Source organism: Cinclus cinclus, chromosome 5, assembly GCF_963662255.1.
Source record: "Cinclus cinclus chromosome 5, bCinCin1.1, whole genome shotgun sequence".
Classification (NCBI taxonomy): domain Eukaryota; kingdom Metazoa; phylum Chordata; class Aves; order Passeriformes; family Cinclidae; genus Cinclus; species Cinclus cinclus.
Window position 1 is genome coordinate 39,396,947 of NC_085050.1, and position 17,320 is coordinate 39,414,266.

Sequence of the window (17,320 nt, forward strand, 5' to 3'; positions counted from 1 at the left end):
ACTTAAGGGACTAAGATATATTTAGAAACAGACTTTTATCAAAGTAGGGACTTTGATCGACTTTTTGTCTGAATTCTGCAATGCACATTGCTAAGGACAGTAACTCTTTCAAATTCTCCTGACAAAACATAAAATAGTCTGTTATTGAAGCATTTCCAGCTCTCTATGATCTCTGTGATCAGACTCTCAAAGAAAAGAAGGTACAAGAGAAGAGTTCCTCATGTTTAACAGATTATTGAAATTACCACAAAAAGGTAAGGATTTCTGACCACGAAGTATTCTAGTCTGAATATAGACAGAAAAGGTACTCAGCTAGTCAGGATTTCAAGACATAAACTTACACGACTAAGATTTTAAGTATTTAAAATTTAAGTATAGTAAAAAAAAATTATCCGGTAATATACAGCTTTGCCCAGTAATATTGTTTACTCTTTACCACAGGCACACAGATAATAAAAAAGCAACTAACAAAGCCTTTAGAAATATAGTTAAATTTTATTTTTGTTTCCAGTGAAAATTAAAATAGGTTTCTTACAATTTCCTTCACTCTTTCAACTCTTGAATTAGCTGGTGCTCCTCAGGGCCCACCTCTTCTTCATTCAAGTCTTCTTTTGCTTCTGCATCTGTCACCTCAGGGTGACTACAGGCAGCATCCCTAGCTGAGAGCTTTTTCATTTTGATGTTTGGCAGTTTTCTCAGATCACCATCCCATTCTCTTAAAGAGAAAAAATAAGTAATGAAAACAAATTGCCAATAGAAAGGAAGGAATAGCAGAGTTAATTCATATTTCCTCAGAAGGTGCTAACTCAAGTGAGGCTGCTGTTATCCTCTAAGTTATCTAACTTATCTAAGTTATCCTCTGTCCCACTGTGGTATGAATAACCACCAAAGATTTCACTCCAATTTGTACACTACAGAAGCTGTAATTTCTCTATGAAGAAATAAGTACTTTCAGATGTGAGATTTTGAAACAAAAATATATTATTCACTGTATTCCCACAGACTTAGTGTACCCTCAGTATAATTTTGGCCACGTGCTTTTAGGTTTGTCTCATTCAACTTGCAGTGTGGTAAGCAACAGAAAAACAGGTCAGAAGAGTTTCTTCATCTGGATACTTGATTTGCATATGTAACATCACATGTACCTAAGTCCCTTGTGATCTATAGTAAATGTTAACATTGTATGACTGACTTCAAGAGAACACAAAGGGTTAGTAAGTATTAATTCACATGGTGAGTGTATTATTTCAAAAGGCTGCATGAAGGAGAAGGGGTTGTTTTAAATGTAAGTCAAGCCCAGTACTGAATAGAAGCTTTCTTGATTATATTAAGTTCACTTCATGGATAGTTTTTCTCAAGGGCAAAGACAGTATTTGCCAATCATAAGATAATGTTTTTCATTTAGCAAGGCAATGCAACACTTCTATCTGATGTCCCTGTTCAAGATGTCAGTTGCATATTTATAAATACAGCAGTCTCTCTTCTTTGGGATTTCTGGCTTTATTCCAACATCCTGTAAGTATGACTTCTGGATGTGAGTCAGTGAAATATCATTCCTTGCAATATAAACATTCCTAAGTTGTTTTTTTTTTTCCTTTAAAGTATTTCATTTGATAGAGCTGTCAGCAAAAATATTCACTCAATCTACTACCAGGACATACCAACATGCTGGCCCAGATGAGCCAGCAGCAAGTTTCACAGCTACCAGATTTTCTAACATTTTTAACAGATTTTTTAACGATGCAAGTCATAATTCATTTAAGATTTTCATCTAGTATATACACACATACCAACACCACTGTGAACAGCTGAAGTCAGCATTTTAGTCAAAGTATTATCTAAGAATATTGAGATAAAAAGTTACTGAAGTTACAGAAATGGCATTCTAACTATTGAAATTAAATCTTCCAACGTTTTAATTAATAACTGGCACAGGTGTTCAGCTTGTAACAGCTAAGAAATGCAAAAACAGCAGTGCCATATCTACTCTGCTTTTTCAAATGACAAATTCCTTGGCAGTTTTATGTAAGTTCCATTTTTTATGAAAAAAGACATACAACAGGTGAACTTAAGAAACACTATTTTGCATAAACAGATTATTAGTGATAATAAAAAACCTACCTGAAAAATTTAAGATGCTTTCTGTTCATAATGTCTGGGATTTCTGATAGGAAGAAATTAAATTCTATTAGATGCATTACATTATTCAAGTGAGTCTTATTTTAAAGGAAGAAATGTGAGCTAAATCGCCTCCAACCAAAATGGCTACATATCTCCTTTCTATTGCAACCAAACTGTTCTAAAAGAAACCTGCCATACATATATACAAATAATAAAATAAAATAATAATAATAACGATGATTATAATGATAATAATACAAATAAACAAAACAGTAATACAAATCTGTATTACCTTTGCGAGTAAAAAGAAAGGCAAATATTTTGTAGTGACACCTGTGGAACAGACCATTTTGCTTTTTTCCCCTAGAGTAGTCAAAATCTTCCTAGTACACTGTAAGTTATAAACAGCCAGATTTTTACGTAGGATGCCGAAGCTGCTTTGCCTCAATTCAGTGTCATTCTTTTCTTGGTCAGTCCTGCACTGTTACAAGCGGCCTGTGTTTTACCATCACCACCAATTTATGGAGATTTATACTGTAGGAGCCTTGACATCTTTCCACAGTATAAAACACCTCATTACTGTCTATGAATTGTACAGATTTCACAGCCAGCTGGCTTCTCAACAAGACAGATGTGTTCTACCTCTGTAACATTAAATCCACTTTATTTTAGCTCTTAAAATTGTGACATTTCAGCAACTTTTATATTGTTCTTGAACAAACAGTTCTGCCTCTGTTCATCTATCAATTTCCTGAAATTTTACAGTAATAAATTAGATCATGTTACCAATGCAGGATTATGAATGATTTTGGTACTACAAAACGTAGGATGATGATACCTGTGCCATTTATCTTTGTGGCCAGACAGTCTTTACAATTCAGAAAATTATTCCTTCCTTTCACACTTGGTTATGAAATTAAGAACTGAAGAATGATAATATACACAAAATGTTTTGATAACAATTATGGTGATTTCTGCAGACTGCTCTTTGGTAAACAGATGAGGTGATACTGCTCACAGCTGAGCAAGGCAAGGCAAAGAAACATTTACCTAACGTTTTTTTGGTCCATTGATTCCTTGGCTGCATGCCACATTAGGTCCATCCTTCCCAATAAAGCCTTGAAACAAAGCCATAGTTGCTCTTGCTTTCTCTGCAGTCCCCTGAACTGCACCCATGGCAGCACAGTGCCAAATGCTGGAACATCCCAGCTCCCACAAGGGAAAGAAGTTCTTCCCTTCTCCCAAGTAATTCACAAGGAGAAATCAGTGCTAATCCCTTTGGCTCTAGTACTGCATGTAGTGATGTAAACAATGACTTTGGCAGAATCAGCACCATGCTGAGATTTGTATTTGTTCCTTTTATCAAAGCACTGATTCAACATACAATTCAGTGTTCTTGTCAGACAAACCAGGACTAAATGACAAGACTTTCAAACAAACCCCTTTCAGTTGGTTTTCTTTTTTTTTTTTTAACATTTAAAGGTTTTAAATTATGCAGACCTTTTCCAAAGAGAATATTCTAACAGTTTTATCTAGTCCATCATCGAGGGCTCACCAACATTATGAGAAAGCAGGCACTCTGAAGAGAGATGATTCTGTGACAAACCAAGATTTGGCATTGAATTCATCTTTACTGCTTTGGCAGTGGCAACATTTTTAAGCTACGCTTACTTGTGTGATTATAGTATGTTACACAATAAAAATTACTGAGTTGCCAGATTAAGAACAGAACTGTGTGTAGAAATAAAGTAATTCTCTACTGCACAGTAACTGATTTTCTAAATTATGCTGGATTAGTAATACTTGTCTAACTCAGCTGAATCTCCTTAGCATGAACCAATGTCATGGTTTTTGCTGCTGCTTGTGAACTCCGTCATTTGCTTTAAAAGGTTGAGTCACAGGAGCATGTTGTTCTGGACTAAAGATAGAAAAAATGTAAGAAAGAAATATGGAACAGGAGTTAGTGGGAAAGAACTGAAGACAGTATTTTGCAGAGTAATTATTGTCTGGCATTTCTAAGACAAAGTATTCAACAATTTATGTGTGAAGCAAAATAGCAGTGAAAGATTTAAGTAAACATTTTTTAATGTTTCTGAGCCTTTCAGATAGTTTTACTTTCCTCTGAGGAAGAACAAACAGCCTGTTAAAAAGAAGGAAAGTGTAGATGCTCTTTAGACAAAAAATTATTCAGTTATACAATAACAATCACTACAGAATACAGCAGCTAACTAATAGTACAGAAGTTACATTAGCAGATACATGGAAATGATACAGTTTTCATCTGAATTAAATTCATTTCCATGTAAGGTGAAGCCTCCAGAACTAATTAATAAAACTAGTGTATTTAGTTTTAAAAGCCACTTTCCCCAAAGATTAATGCTATGCATCTGAGAAAACATGCAAGATAATTAAAGCAAATTATAAAAAATGGATGATGTTCAGAAGAAATAATTATGATGGTTTTCCACTGACAGATATGCTAAATAAATAAATATCTAGCATTGCCTTTCAATAGCTTTGCTATAAACATGTAAGACCAGATTAAACAAAAAAAACCCAAATACACAAAAATGAAAACAAGAGGAAGAAAACTGCAGTAAAACTACTGTAGATATATTTAAGGAGTAAGTGAGAAGGAGCTGCTAACCCTCAACAACATCACTGTAACAGCATAGCTAGTGTTTGTTTAGAAAAAGACTATAATTTACTATATTTCAGGATGTTTACAGGATGTCTTTTGTAAACAAATTTTTACATTTTGTAAAGGATTTGTTATTCATTTAAATAAATCCTTCACAGGACAAGAGGAAATGTCCTCAAGTAACACCCAGGAAAGATTCATGTTGGACATCAGGAAAGATGATTTCTCACTTAAAGGGCGGTTAAGCATTGGAATGAGCTGCACAACGAAGTGACAGAGGAATCAGCAGACTAGGAAGTGTTTAAGAGACTGGATGTGGCACTTAGTGCTATGGTCTAGTGTAGAGAAGACGAATCCCTCTGCAGATACCTCTGTGAGGCCCCCTTGGCATTTTTTTGAGATAAGAAAAACTACTTAACTAGAAATGACTCGTGTTAGAAAAATGTACTCTCTTTTTAAATTTTTTTAGAATATTACTGGTTAGATTTGATGTTGTCGCAAACAAAGAAAGATAATGTAGTTGGTTAAAATGTGTTAACTCTGGATCCTACTGGTTTACTTTTGATCCCTCCCCAAACCCTATAAAAGTAAATGTAGCGCCCTATGTAGAGGGAGATTCCTGTCAGACCCCCCTTCACAGAGAAATAAAGCCTGTGGAGAAAGTCTGAGCTGCTCTCCCGGTCTTTTTATGTTGGCTGGAGAAAGGCCATGTAAGCAAAGATGAAAACTACAGCACAGCTGACTGCCTGAAAAGCCAGTGCTTACATACCTGGTAACTGACCCTCTGCCCGAGAAAACAGGGGCAGGGGGAAGAAAAGTTACAGTCTAGTTGACATAGTGGTGTTTGGTCAAAGGTTGGACTTAATGACCTTGGAAGTCTTTTCCGAACTAATTGATTCTATGATACAGACTGAATCAAATTTTAGTAGACTTCCCTAAATGAAAAGAACACATATTATTCAGTCTCTTCATAGTAAATGCACATGCATACAAGAAATAACTGAATTCAAGAACAGGAGGGGAAAAAAAACAACAAATCTAAGTCAGTTATAAAAGCTCCACGCACTAAAGCTTCTAGGATTAATAATGAGCTAGAGACATAAAAGCACTGTTTCCAGCTGATTTCCATTTATGCTCAATCTCTAATTACAGTATTTAGCTGCTATAGTACTTAGCAGCAACTATTTTCTCTGAATGAACACCATCCTAGACAGAGAGCAAAACCTGCAGCAGCTGTGATAACAAATAATGAATCATTTTAAAGTCTATTTAGTATCTGAAGTTGCACTGTGCTCTGAATGCTTTACTTACTAATTCTATAATAACCTCAAATTTTGCCTACTAGCTTTGCCTTTCTAGCTTCTTCCTTATTTTTATGTTGTGCTTGTGAATTTGACATGTTCTTCTCTCGCCCCACTGCCTTTTTATGTCAGCTTTCCACAAAGCAGTAAGGAAAAAAGGAACTAAAATTTAGAAGCAAAAAACCAAAAATACTTTCTACAATTGAGCTGTTTGATGACAATCACAGAATCTATTTTCCTATTACATTTTCCCCCTCCTTCTAACACATCAAGATTACACATGAAGTAATAGAAATATTCCTAAATTCCTCTGCCTCTGTAGGCTGTACTGGCAAAATTTTAAAGCCATTAATTTTCTTGATTTCTACAATACATATCAGGGTGTACTGATTTTGGCCAGGGTAGAGTCAATTTTCTTCATGGTAGCTAGTACAGGGCTGTGTTTTGTATTAGCTGGAAACAATATTGATAAAAACAGGATGTTTTCATTCCTGAGCTGGGTTGCACAGATCCAAGACCCCTTCAGCTCCTCACCCCAGCCCACCAGCATGGAGGCTGAGGATGCACAAGCAGCTGGGAGGGGACCCAGCTAGGACAGCTGAATGGGGAATATGACACGTAACCCAAACCTTGCTGTGCTTTATATCCAAAATACAGAATAATGTAGATTTTTCATGTTTTCCATGACATATTTTACTATTAGAAGGACCAGTTATGTCTGGATAATACTTTAGCATTAAAGTCAAGTTCACCACTCAGCTTCAACATGTACATTATTGGTTAAAGCAAAATACAAACACTTCACTGCTTATCTTGACTACCCCCAAACAACTCTTTGCTTTTTGCACTTTCATTATCCCTTTGTCTTTCTTCCTTATTTCACCGAACTATTTGCAGTCCTTCAGCCTAGTTCCAGCTATCAAATGAAGGTCCAAATAAGCTGCTGAACAGAATTTGTATTCAAGGCAGGTGCTTTAAAAGCTCACATGAGTTTCAGAAATAGGTTATATATGCCTGCACTGAAAAGACAGTACTAGCGAAGATGCACAAAGGCAAAAGTAGAATAAATGAGTCAGCCCTCCACCACCTTTTTTTCTCCTCTTCTCCTCTGTGGCCCTCCTCCCAAATAACTGCAAGGCACAAGCACCTATCACTTAGGTACTTTCTTTAAAGAGAAAAATAAGGACAATGCCTAGAAGGTTTACTTAGATTTTGGCAGGTGTGAGGACTGAATTCTTTCTAATGCTTTTACATACCTATTCCATAGCCCTCATAGAGCTGTCTTTCACGTTCTATTGTCTGCTTAATGACAGATTCCCGTGAACCATGCTGTCTTCCTTGTCTGCCTTTAATACTGTTTTGTAATTCAATCTGCTCCAGTTCAGCATTGAATCGACACATATAACTGAAAGAAACAAAACGCATAAAAGCTAGATGCAGCCATACAAACAAGTTGCAAAACAGAATTACTCTGATAAATTATTTTACTAATTGTATTTATTTTCTAATTTGTTTTATTTATTTTTTGGAGACCCAAGGAGTAAGCAGTACAAAATCTGCATGTTCAGGTGTCACAGAATAACCCAACAAGCAAATGCATGTGATTGCTACTGTCCAAATCCAAGGACTTAAAGTCCTCCACACACTACAAAACAAGGGATATACTTAAATAATAATAAAAAAAAACTACAACAAAACTTATTTGAATAATTCTAGTATGACTATATATGTCATATACGTCTCTCAATATTTGTCAGTGGCAACAAAAACAACTACCTGATGTTATTAACAGCAATATATAAAAGTCCTTCCCTGAGTCATCATCACGTTATTTTTGAAGACAAGTGAAGCTTTTTAATGCTGTTTTTAACATTAGTCTTACTTTTCAATTAGTTCACCAGCTTCCTTCTTTGTGTACTCGATTTTACTGGGGTCAAGGTGACTTTGAAACCATTGCAGTTTTTCTCCTAAAAGAATAAACTTAACATTAATGGTTATACCACCACTGTAACATCAATACAAATTAAAGTTTCTCAAAGTTTTTTAAATGCCCCCTCATTTTTCAAGATTTTGAATGGCATCATAAACTCTGATACTGTGGGTACCAGGTATGAAGGCAGCTGTAATAGAAACATTCCCAGATAATTTCAGATTTATTTTATACTTTCCTCACTGGAAAAAAAAAAAAAAGACATTAGGCTTTTTTTCACTGGAAATTAATTAAAATATCACTATTTCAATTGCTTAAGAAGAAAGCTTAGAAAGGAGAAAAAAAGAACACAGTGGCTAAGAGTTTTGATTGTCACATCTGTTTTTAAACAGATTAAATTGAAAAGGTGCAGGACCAATCATATGGACAAGAAAAATACTCCAGGTGGTGTCTCGAAGTTTTGAATTTACTTGCCAACCCAATGTGTCTTTTAACCTATATATATCATCTTCTTTTACAGGCAATTATAAAAAGCTTGGAGACCAAATACACTAAATATGTGCACAAATGTACAAAACACTCATTAGGTTTGTATTGCCTGGCTGTTGTGTACACCGACTAAAGATTAGCTATTCTCAGCCCCAAATTCAATCCTGTGTATATTAAGTGGACATGTCAGGTATTTCAACCAAAACTATTTTAAGATTGCAGAATCAGATTGTAGAAAAAAGAAGCTCTAATTGGACATCTAAAAAGTTGGTAAAACTTAGAATCTCTACTAAGAAACTGAACACTGTACTCAGAAGTGTCTGCTTACCAATAATACTTAAACGCAAAGCTTTGTCAGTCTTCAACCTAGCAGAGAAAAAAAAGATATGTTAGCCAGGAATGAGTACCATATAAATAATGACCTTGATTTTATTCTCAAAAAGTTGTGTTTTTTCCTGTCACAATGGAAGTCAAGGTAAAATTTCAAATAAAAATATTTTACAAATTCCAAACAATGTAAAACTTCTTCTGTTTCATCCAAAAGATCTACTTTCTGGTAAAACCAGCTGAAATTTGTCGAGAGCTTGCCTATTAAGCTAAAGAGCTGCTTGGAAGAAAAAAAAATGAAACATTTTTCTCAGAGTGCAACAGAAGGAATTTCAATGAAGAGCTACTTTGTCGCAATTTCCTTAAGTATTTCTGATATTCCTCCTGTATGTTTAATGAGTTAGGAGATTTCACTGCACTGCATTCTTAAAAATCAAGCATGCAGTGTGAAAAATACCATTCTGTTACATTAAAACTTGTAATAATTAACATTTGTATTAAACGTGTGTTAAGAAACCAAAATTAACAACTTCATTAAAGAAGATGAAAAAAACCCCAATTCTGTCTCACAGTAAGTCTGCTTGAATCTCTGGCAAGATACTCAAAAGCCTTCTGTATTCTGTGGGATGTGGGTACACAGTTCTATTGGGGATTAATTTTCATCCTACTTAGGAGTTCTCAAAAAAGACAAGACTCTAACAGGAAATCCATGCCTCATGCTCTTTTGTCCTCAAGGTGTCAGTTTCGATCTGCATCAAAGAATGTTGGAATGTTCTGTTGTTTCCAGAAAGGAAACAAGATATTATTGGGGTAAGTATGAAATTTGTCACTGGAAAAAATATCCTAGCCATGCATATTCAATGTATATATTCAAGGACCTCTGCTAAAACTGACTTTTTATCATTATTAATAAATAGGAAAATTGGTAATAGAATAAGTGAATCATAAACGCTATAAATGACAAAGAACAAATAATGCTAAAATTCATCACAGTTCAAAGCCACTGCGCTCTTTATTAATTTCCTTTTACTCTGTAAAAATTAATAAGCATTTTAGAGCTAACTGAAGTAACTCAGAGCACAGAAGTCTGTCAACTACCGCAAAAACTAGGATCAAAAGGTAAACCCTTACTTTCCAGAGACAAACCTACTTATGTCACTTGTCCACAAACCGACACTATTAAATAAAGATTAGATTTTTCAAGTATTTCATCCTCTGAAGTCTGTCTAAAAGCCATGTACAAGCAAATGCACAGCACATGTAAGCTGCTAAGAATTCCACTAACATATTAAAGAAATTTTTACTTCTATGGATACCCCAGCATGTGTAGAAGAAGCCTTCAATAAAGGCTGGGCAGGCTTTTATTCCCAGTGGACTTAGAGCAGGGAGCTTTGTATAGTAACAGCATCCAAGAAAAGGACACATACTGCACTCAGTGGAACTCCACACCAGCAATCCCTTCTGGGGGCCCTGCAAGACAACACCACCAGACAAGCCTGTCTGCAAAGCTTTGTCATGGAGAAAACTACAATGGCATCTAGGAAAGCTGCCTAAACAGAATGATGCTAAACATCTTCGTTCTAAAACACTACAAACTGCCATTTGCACCTGCTAAGGCCACTAAATCATTTATTTATCAAATCAGCAAAGTACAGAACAATTTTATTCTGGAAGAAAAACCTCGAGTTTCCTGTTGCACACAACTAATTTCAGTATGAGAAATAATGAATGACAGGCTCAGATGGTGCCTTCTTGTACTTCTCAAAAAAACCTCACCGCAGTGACTGCTAGAAGACAATAGCATTAGCAGGGAGGCTAATCAAATCAAGTGAGTCAAAGAAAATTGCTCTCCTCTCCTTCCACACAATGAGCAATAGCTTTTACTTAGGGGAAGGAGAGGGGTAAGGTTAGAGATACAATCTTGTGGCAGGCTGCTGTTTCTTGATGATTTTCTTCATCACCCAGCTTCCAGAAATTCTCTGCTTACGCAATGATTATTAAGAATGATTAGTGGCTTTCTTGATGTCTACTAGGTACTTAAAAAGTAAATTCCACATGTTCCTTCAGCAGCTCTTTATCTCAGATATTGTATTCAACTATCCTACTCTAAATAGTAACAATGACTATTTCCCAAATCAGATTACAAACTCAGTATTTTTCCACAAAACACATACACACATACAAATGCCATCTATGGCTCTATAAACTAAAATAGGCTTTTCAAAATAAATAATTTTAAAAGCTTGCAGCTTTTCAGTTCCTCATGAAGAATCTGCAAAAGCATGTCACAAAGTATCACTGCCACAAGCAATGCAAGTAGAAGCATTGTGGGTCGAGAGAGATTAGGAGGTTAGACAGGGGAAAACCTCAGAAAAAGCAAACACACAGTTCTACCAGGAGACATTTTAAGGCTGCTTACTTGCAAAGGGTGACTTCACATTCCATCACTCTAAAAACTCCTTAGCTCTCATATCTCAGAGCATGCCAGTATTACACTGGCTTATTTGTAATGAAAATGAACTGACTCCTAAGAAATTTATTATGCATGCACAATAGAAAGGGTCTGTTTTGATTCGGGAGGGAAAACAACAAAAATAAAAATGCACAGCTAGATTAGTTTTAGCTACCACAACCAGATAGGTATTTCTGAACTTGCAGGAAAACATGACTGGTGTTAGTACATCACTACTACAGAAGTTTCATAAATTTCCCACTGTGGTCTGGTTTCCTAAAGTGTAGAAAAATCAGCATTCTACTACTGCCAGTGAAGCAGCTATTGCCTTCTCATAAAAACATCCATATAATTATTTAACAGAGCAAACAAGCTGCCTAAAGGAATAAGGATTCAAATGTAGATTATGAGAGAACAAACTGGTAGTAATACACTGTAATTTGCTGCTGCTCATTAGACCTTGAAGAGAACTGAGGAGAAAGGGATGCAGGCAAGAAAAAGGTGTCATTTAAGCAAACAAGATGATTTAAGATTGTAGCCAATTTTCTAAAAGCAATTGGTCTGTCTCCTCTTATTATGCTTTAAGATTGGTCTTTTGTAGAGAAGTCACAGTTTCTGGACAGTAAACTTGTAACTGCTGTCATATTTCATTATGAATGCTTGCAGTGAAGAGTGGACAATGGAGCCCATAAAAGACTTCTGCAACTAAATGCAGAATTTCTCTCTCCTTTTTCCCAGTGCTGCATTTTAAATATTGTAATTACTTGTGGATAATGTCTACCCTTTTTTACTATCTCGTTTGGGCAAAGAGATACTGGAGTATGCATCTCATAACTTAATGCAATTTTCCTTCCTGTATAACATAAACAGGAACATTCACAGTAGTTATTTTGTTACATCCATTCGACAGGAAAGTTAATAAGCAAATAGAAGCCTAAACTGCCTCCAGTCCTGAATCCTGTCTCCAGACAAGTACCTGAAGAAAAAAAAAAATAACAAAAACCAACCAAACCCAAACCAGCAAAACAAAATAAACAAACCACACAAAACCAAAAACATTGACTGATACTTCTATAAAAGATATTCTCACCTTCCAGTAACATGCCATTCAAGGGCTTCCTACACCCTACACCTTTGTGTGAAATAGTATTCAACATATAAAATGTACCTATCTTCCAAAAGTATTACTGCAGAAATTTAGCCAGCCATAATTAGAGCACCCTCTGGCAAGGAAATCCACAGCTTAATAAAAATAGTACAGACAAACTCTACGGACGTGCCATATTCACAGGCTACTCTAATCCAGTTCTTCCATTCTGCAGAGGTGCACTAGCCTGTATAGAGAAATTATACCCTTTACTCAGGCCTGGATCATATTGAGAATTCTGTTTCTGGCTTTGTGCCCTATTCATACTTCAGACAACTTACTTCTACACAATAACAAGCATGGTCAAGAAAAGTGCCAGATCTGTAGAGGTGACTAAGGAAGAAAATTCTGTAGATTACAAGGCAGCTTCTCCTACTTACCACCAAAAGATGTATTAACCTTCCACCAGAGAACAGGGCTGTCATTCAATAGAAGCAATTTGGAAAATTGTTTAAAGACATTTAATAGACCTGCAGAAGCAATGCAGAAGAACAACCTGGTGTGAGCTATTTATTTTTCCTGAGAGTGTAGGAGTGGAAAGCTTCCCTCCATTCCCAGCATCAGAAATTTATCTTGTCTTTTTCAGAGCTATGCAAAAAGAATCCAAGCCTCATAATTGTATTACAGAAACTGAAAGCTAAGTAATTATAATAAAAAGTTCAACACATATTTAATTCCCAATATTAAAAAAAAAAATCCTGAGAATTTACCAAGCTGATAGGAAATTGGAACCCTTAAAAAAGTCTTTTAAAAACACTACGGGGGGGGGGAGGGGGGGGGGCGCGAAAAAAATCAACATTATTCACGTCTTTCAATTTAAATTGCTCTTCAAGCCAAGAAAACACAGAAAATAGAATATAGACAATTGGAAGATGTTTTTAGTGCAACTAATTTTTAGAACACCGAAACAAAAGTTATCTACAAAGTACAGAATTTAAGTTAACTATTCAGGCCCCAGAAGAGTAAGATGTAGAAATCATATTTATAAGATATAAAGATATAAGATCATTTTGCTATCACAAAATGCTGTGGATGATCAAAACTGACACACTATTCCTAGTGGAATGGCTTCCCTACACAAAATGAAAGGTTACATCTTTTACATTCAGCCTAGATTGAAATAGTAGGGGTAGGGCTTCTTCAAATACATCAGTGACCAAAGGAAAACTAAGGCTAATGTGGGGGGACCCTGGCAACAGAGGACAGAGAAGGCAGAAATGCCTTCTTTGCATGGGCCTTCACTACCAACAGCAGCCCTCAGGAATCTCTGACCAGGGTTAAGGAATGTCAGAAGGAAGACTTTCCCTTGCCAAGGAGGATTGGGTTAGAGAGCACCCAGGCAAACTCGACATCCACTAAGCCATGGACCCTGAGGGATGCATCCATAAGTCCCAAGGAAGCTGGCAGACACCATGGCTAAACTGTTCACAAAAATCTTTGAAACGTCATGGAGATGAGGAGAGAAGCCTGAGGACTGGAAGAAAAGATATGTCACCCTGGTCTTCCAAGATGGTAAGAAAGAGAACCCAGGGAATTACTGGCCAGTCAGCCCCACCTAAATCACTGCAAAGGCAATGGAGCACCTCATTCTGGAGGACATCTCTATCCACGTGCAGGACATAGAGGTGATCAGTAGTCAGTATGGATTTACTAACAGTAAGTCATGTTTGACCAACCTGATTGCCTTCTATGATGGAAAAACTGCCTCGATGGATGAGGGGAGAGCAGTGGATATTGTTTATCTCAGTTTCAGCAGGGCTTTTCAGCTTTTTGCTGCTGCAAGAGGAAGAAAAGGTAACACTCCAAGAAGAAACATTAGCACTGGCGTCCATATCAGTGTAACTCTAACCACAGGAGACTGTCACTAAAAGATTTGAGTGTGCCATGACATAATGAATAATCAGTAAGTATCACTGCCTCACTAAGTTTTCTTGTGCATGTTTTTCTGTATGATGAAGTCACAAATGCAAGCACTAAGAATGAAGTAAGATAAAGTCATCTTTTGTGATTAAGAGCTGTGAGTGGCTGTCATGACACAAGGTGAGAGAGCTAAGGGATAAAGCAGTCAATTTAGGAGTAGGAAAATAATCTACAATAAAAATTTACAATCAACAGTCAGAGAGCAGAAAAAATACAAAACAGCAGGGGAAACCTCTTGCACATTAAGAAACTGCCCAATCCTCAACACACGCTACTTGAATGCTTGCAGCATCTCTGTTGGAGTCTACATGACCCCACTGTGGCAGCAAAGGCCCCCCTTCTAGTGAAAGCAACAGTGCAACTGCTGTGGATAAGGCTGTACATCAATCCCAACAATAAAAATACACAGTCTCTGGAGCAGGAGTTTCCAATTTAACACCTTCAGACAAATGAGTATTTGGGCTCAGCTCACATGGTCCATCCAGACACTACAATTTATACAGATACCAATTATATAGTTTATATAGTGCTGTGCTATACTTAGACAAAAAATGTGTTAAGCTAGCTTTAGTAACTTCCTAAATAAACATATTTATGCACAATAATGAGCAAGCTGAGACAAGATAAATTAAAGGCCAGTCTTCACCAGCTATCTTTTCCCTCTGTGGCAGGGGGAAGTAAAACTTAAAATCAGAAAAACAAACTTGCCATGGAAAGCAGAAAATCACCAAAGAGGAGTTAACTATACAGTTTTATTCAGAAGTCTGTCTTATGCAGGAAGGTTTCTGAGTTTTCTTTTCTATTAACTCAGCATTTTAGCAGAAGCAGCTAGATCCTAAGCAGGATTCTTACTGAACTTAAAGTAAAGCCAAACTAGGTGACTCACCTTCATGTGAAATCACCAGCATCATACTATTCAGACTATCAAAGGCAAGAAATCTAACTTGTAAGGATAACACCCAAAGTCAGGCAGCAGAACTACACAGTTCGTATAACCTGATTTAATGCATGTAAACCTGTCACTTCACATCTATCAAGTTATACAGGCCTTTCTGTTATCTTGTGGTTGTATCAGCATAACAGTTCATGTCCACTACCACAAACAAAAAGCATCCTCTGTGATGTTATTCTTAGGTCTGTACAGAGGTTTTGCAGACAACTTACTTTTCTTTCTTTTCCTGTTTGTGTACTTCCCTTGCAAGCTGTGCAGCTTTTCTGCTGTAGGGATGAATAACTTTTTTCTCTTGCTTCCCCCCTTGAGGTTTTCGTAACTTCGGCTGAAAAGAAATCAAAGATATTATGCACTAATAAGGCTGAGTAAAACATGAAAGGGAAGACAGAAGTCCACACCACGGTAAAGAGTTAAAAGGTCATGCACTGGTATCTAAGAAAGCCTTTAATTTTTAGTAACCTGTTATCAATTTCACACACTTCAATAACAAAACTACTTGAAGCCAGTCCATGCTGTAACAAAATCAACAGAGCACAGGAAATGCTGTAAGAAATCTTACATAGTGACCACCAAAATGCCTACTTCACAGAACTCTGCTACTAGGAAATTAAGATTAGCCCCCCCGTACATTTGCAGAAAAATGTCCTCATTCAAGCCTCTATCTGGGTTTCTGACAAGAGCCTCATGTAATTTGTACAACGTAATAAAAGCGATTTTCTTGTTCTTCCCAAGAGATCACTTGAATGCCTCACACCAGGGAGAAGCCAGAGGCTTTCCTTCTCTACCCCTTCATACTGCACAGAGGGAATACCACTCAGAATTTCTAAAGTACATAATACTACTCTTAAGTTATGATATTTTCTGGTAGGAAAGCGTTTGAACAGAACTGAAATTCTTTATGAACTAATGTGGTATTTAACTGCACCCAGAAGAAACACCTTAAAGCAAGGGAGCTTTCCTGCATCACAATAAATAGCCATCAGTAAACGGAGACCATAATACATACAATTCTCTGCGATAATACCGGTGCTTAGGACTGCGAATTAAAAAAAGATGGTGTCAAAGACAAAACTACTCCGAACACCTCGGGAAATCTCAGGCGGCGATACCTCCGACCTGCTCCACAAGAGGACCGCGCTTCCGCGGCCGCCCTGCCGGGAAGGCCCATAAGGACACATTTCCCGGGAGGAAATGCAGCAGCTTTTAAATGCAAGTTCGGCTCACCGCCGGTATCGGCCTACGCAGCCGCCGGCTCGCCGGCGGACTCGCCGCAGACTCCCGAGGCCTCTCCAGAGAGGCGGTGGGGCCGCTCCCGGCGGGATCGAAGGGACAGAGAGCACCGCGTGAGCAGCCACCGCCGTTCTCAGAAGGGCCGACTGCCAGAACGGCGTCGCCGTCCCCGTGCCCGTGCCCGTCCCCGTCCCCATCCCCGTGCCCGTGCCCGTGCCCGTGCCCGTCCCCGTCCCCGCCACACGCACCATGACGAGCGAGACTCGTTCCGGTGCCGCGGTGCAGCAGCCTCAGCGCTCCGGGCGGGCGCGCTGCCGGCGGGGCGGGCGTTCCGCGGCTGCCACGGTTCCGCGGCACCCCGAGAGCCGCTCGGGCCGGCCCAGGGCTCCGAACTCCCGAGGTGTCGGTAAAGGTGCGGCCACACAGCACAGCGGAGGGCACGCCGTAATGAAACCTGATCAGCTACTGGATAATACCTTGGCAGCAGCTGAAGCGATTGCTTTGGCAACTGAAATTAATGGGGCTGCCGCTACCCGTGAGCTTGAGATAAAAGTAGTAGTCCAAGAATCTGGTCATCATTATGATGGAGAAATTCCACAAGTGGTGCCTATGCAAAGGAGGAGCCTTGCTGAGCTGAAGAAAACAGAACAAAGTCAAGAAAAAAGTGACAACCTGTGTGAGAAAACCAGCCTTTCCCTTGGTAAGAGAAAGAAACAACCTCTGGAAAGTCCAAAATCAAAGCTTAAAGTTTCCGGAGAGTGTAACTCTCTGATTTGCAGACATCACCAAAACAAAAAAAGCCCAAAACCC

The 17,320-nt window shown here is 37.8% G+C and overlaps 1 protein-coding gene across 1 annotated transcript; it reads right to left on the bottom strand.

Annotated features, from left to right (window-relative positions):
* Positions 1-512: 512 nt before the first annotated feature.
* TMA16 (translation machinery associated 16 homolog) lies at positions 513-16,792 on the bottom strand. The gene is made up of 7 exons (XM_062493693.1): positions 16,759-16,792; positions 15,493-15,605; positions 8,811-8,848; positions 7,946-8,030; positions 7,320-7,468; positions 2,122-2,164; positions 513-715 (listed from the first exon to the last, which is right to left on the bottom strand). The coding sequence occupies exons 1-7, from the start codon at positions 16,759-16,761 to the stop codon at positions 544-546; spliced, it is 603 nt and encodes a 200-aa protein (XP_062349677.1). The 5' UTR covers positions 16,762-16,792; the 3' UTR covers positions 513-543.
* Positions 16,793-17,320: the final 528 nt, after the last annotated feature.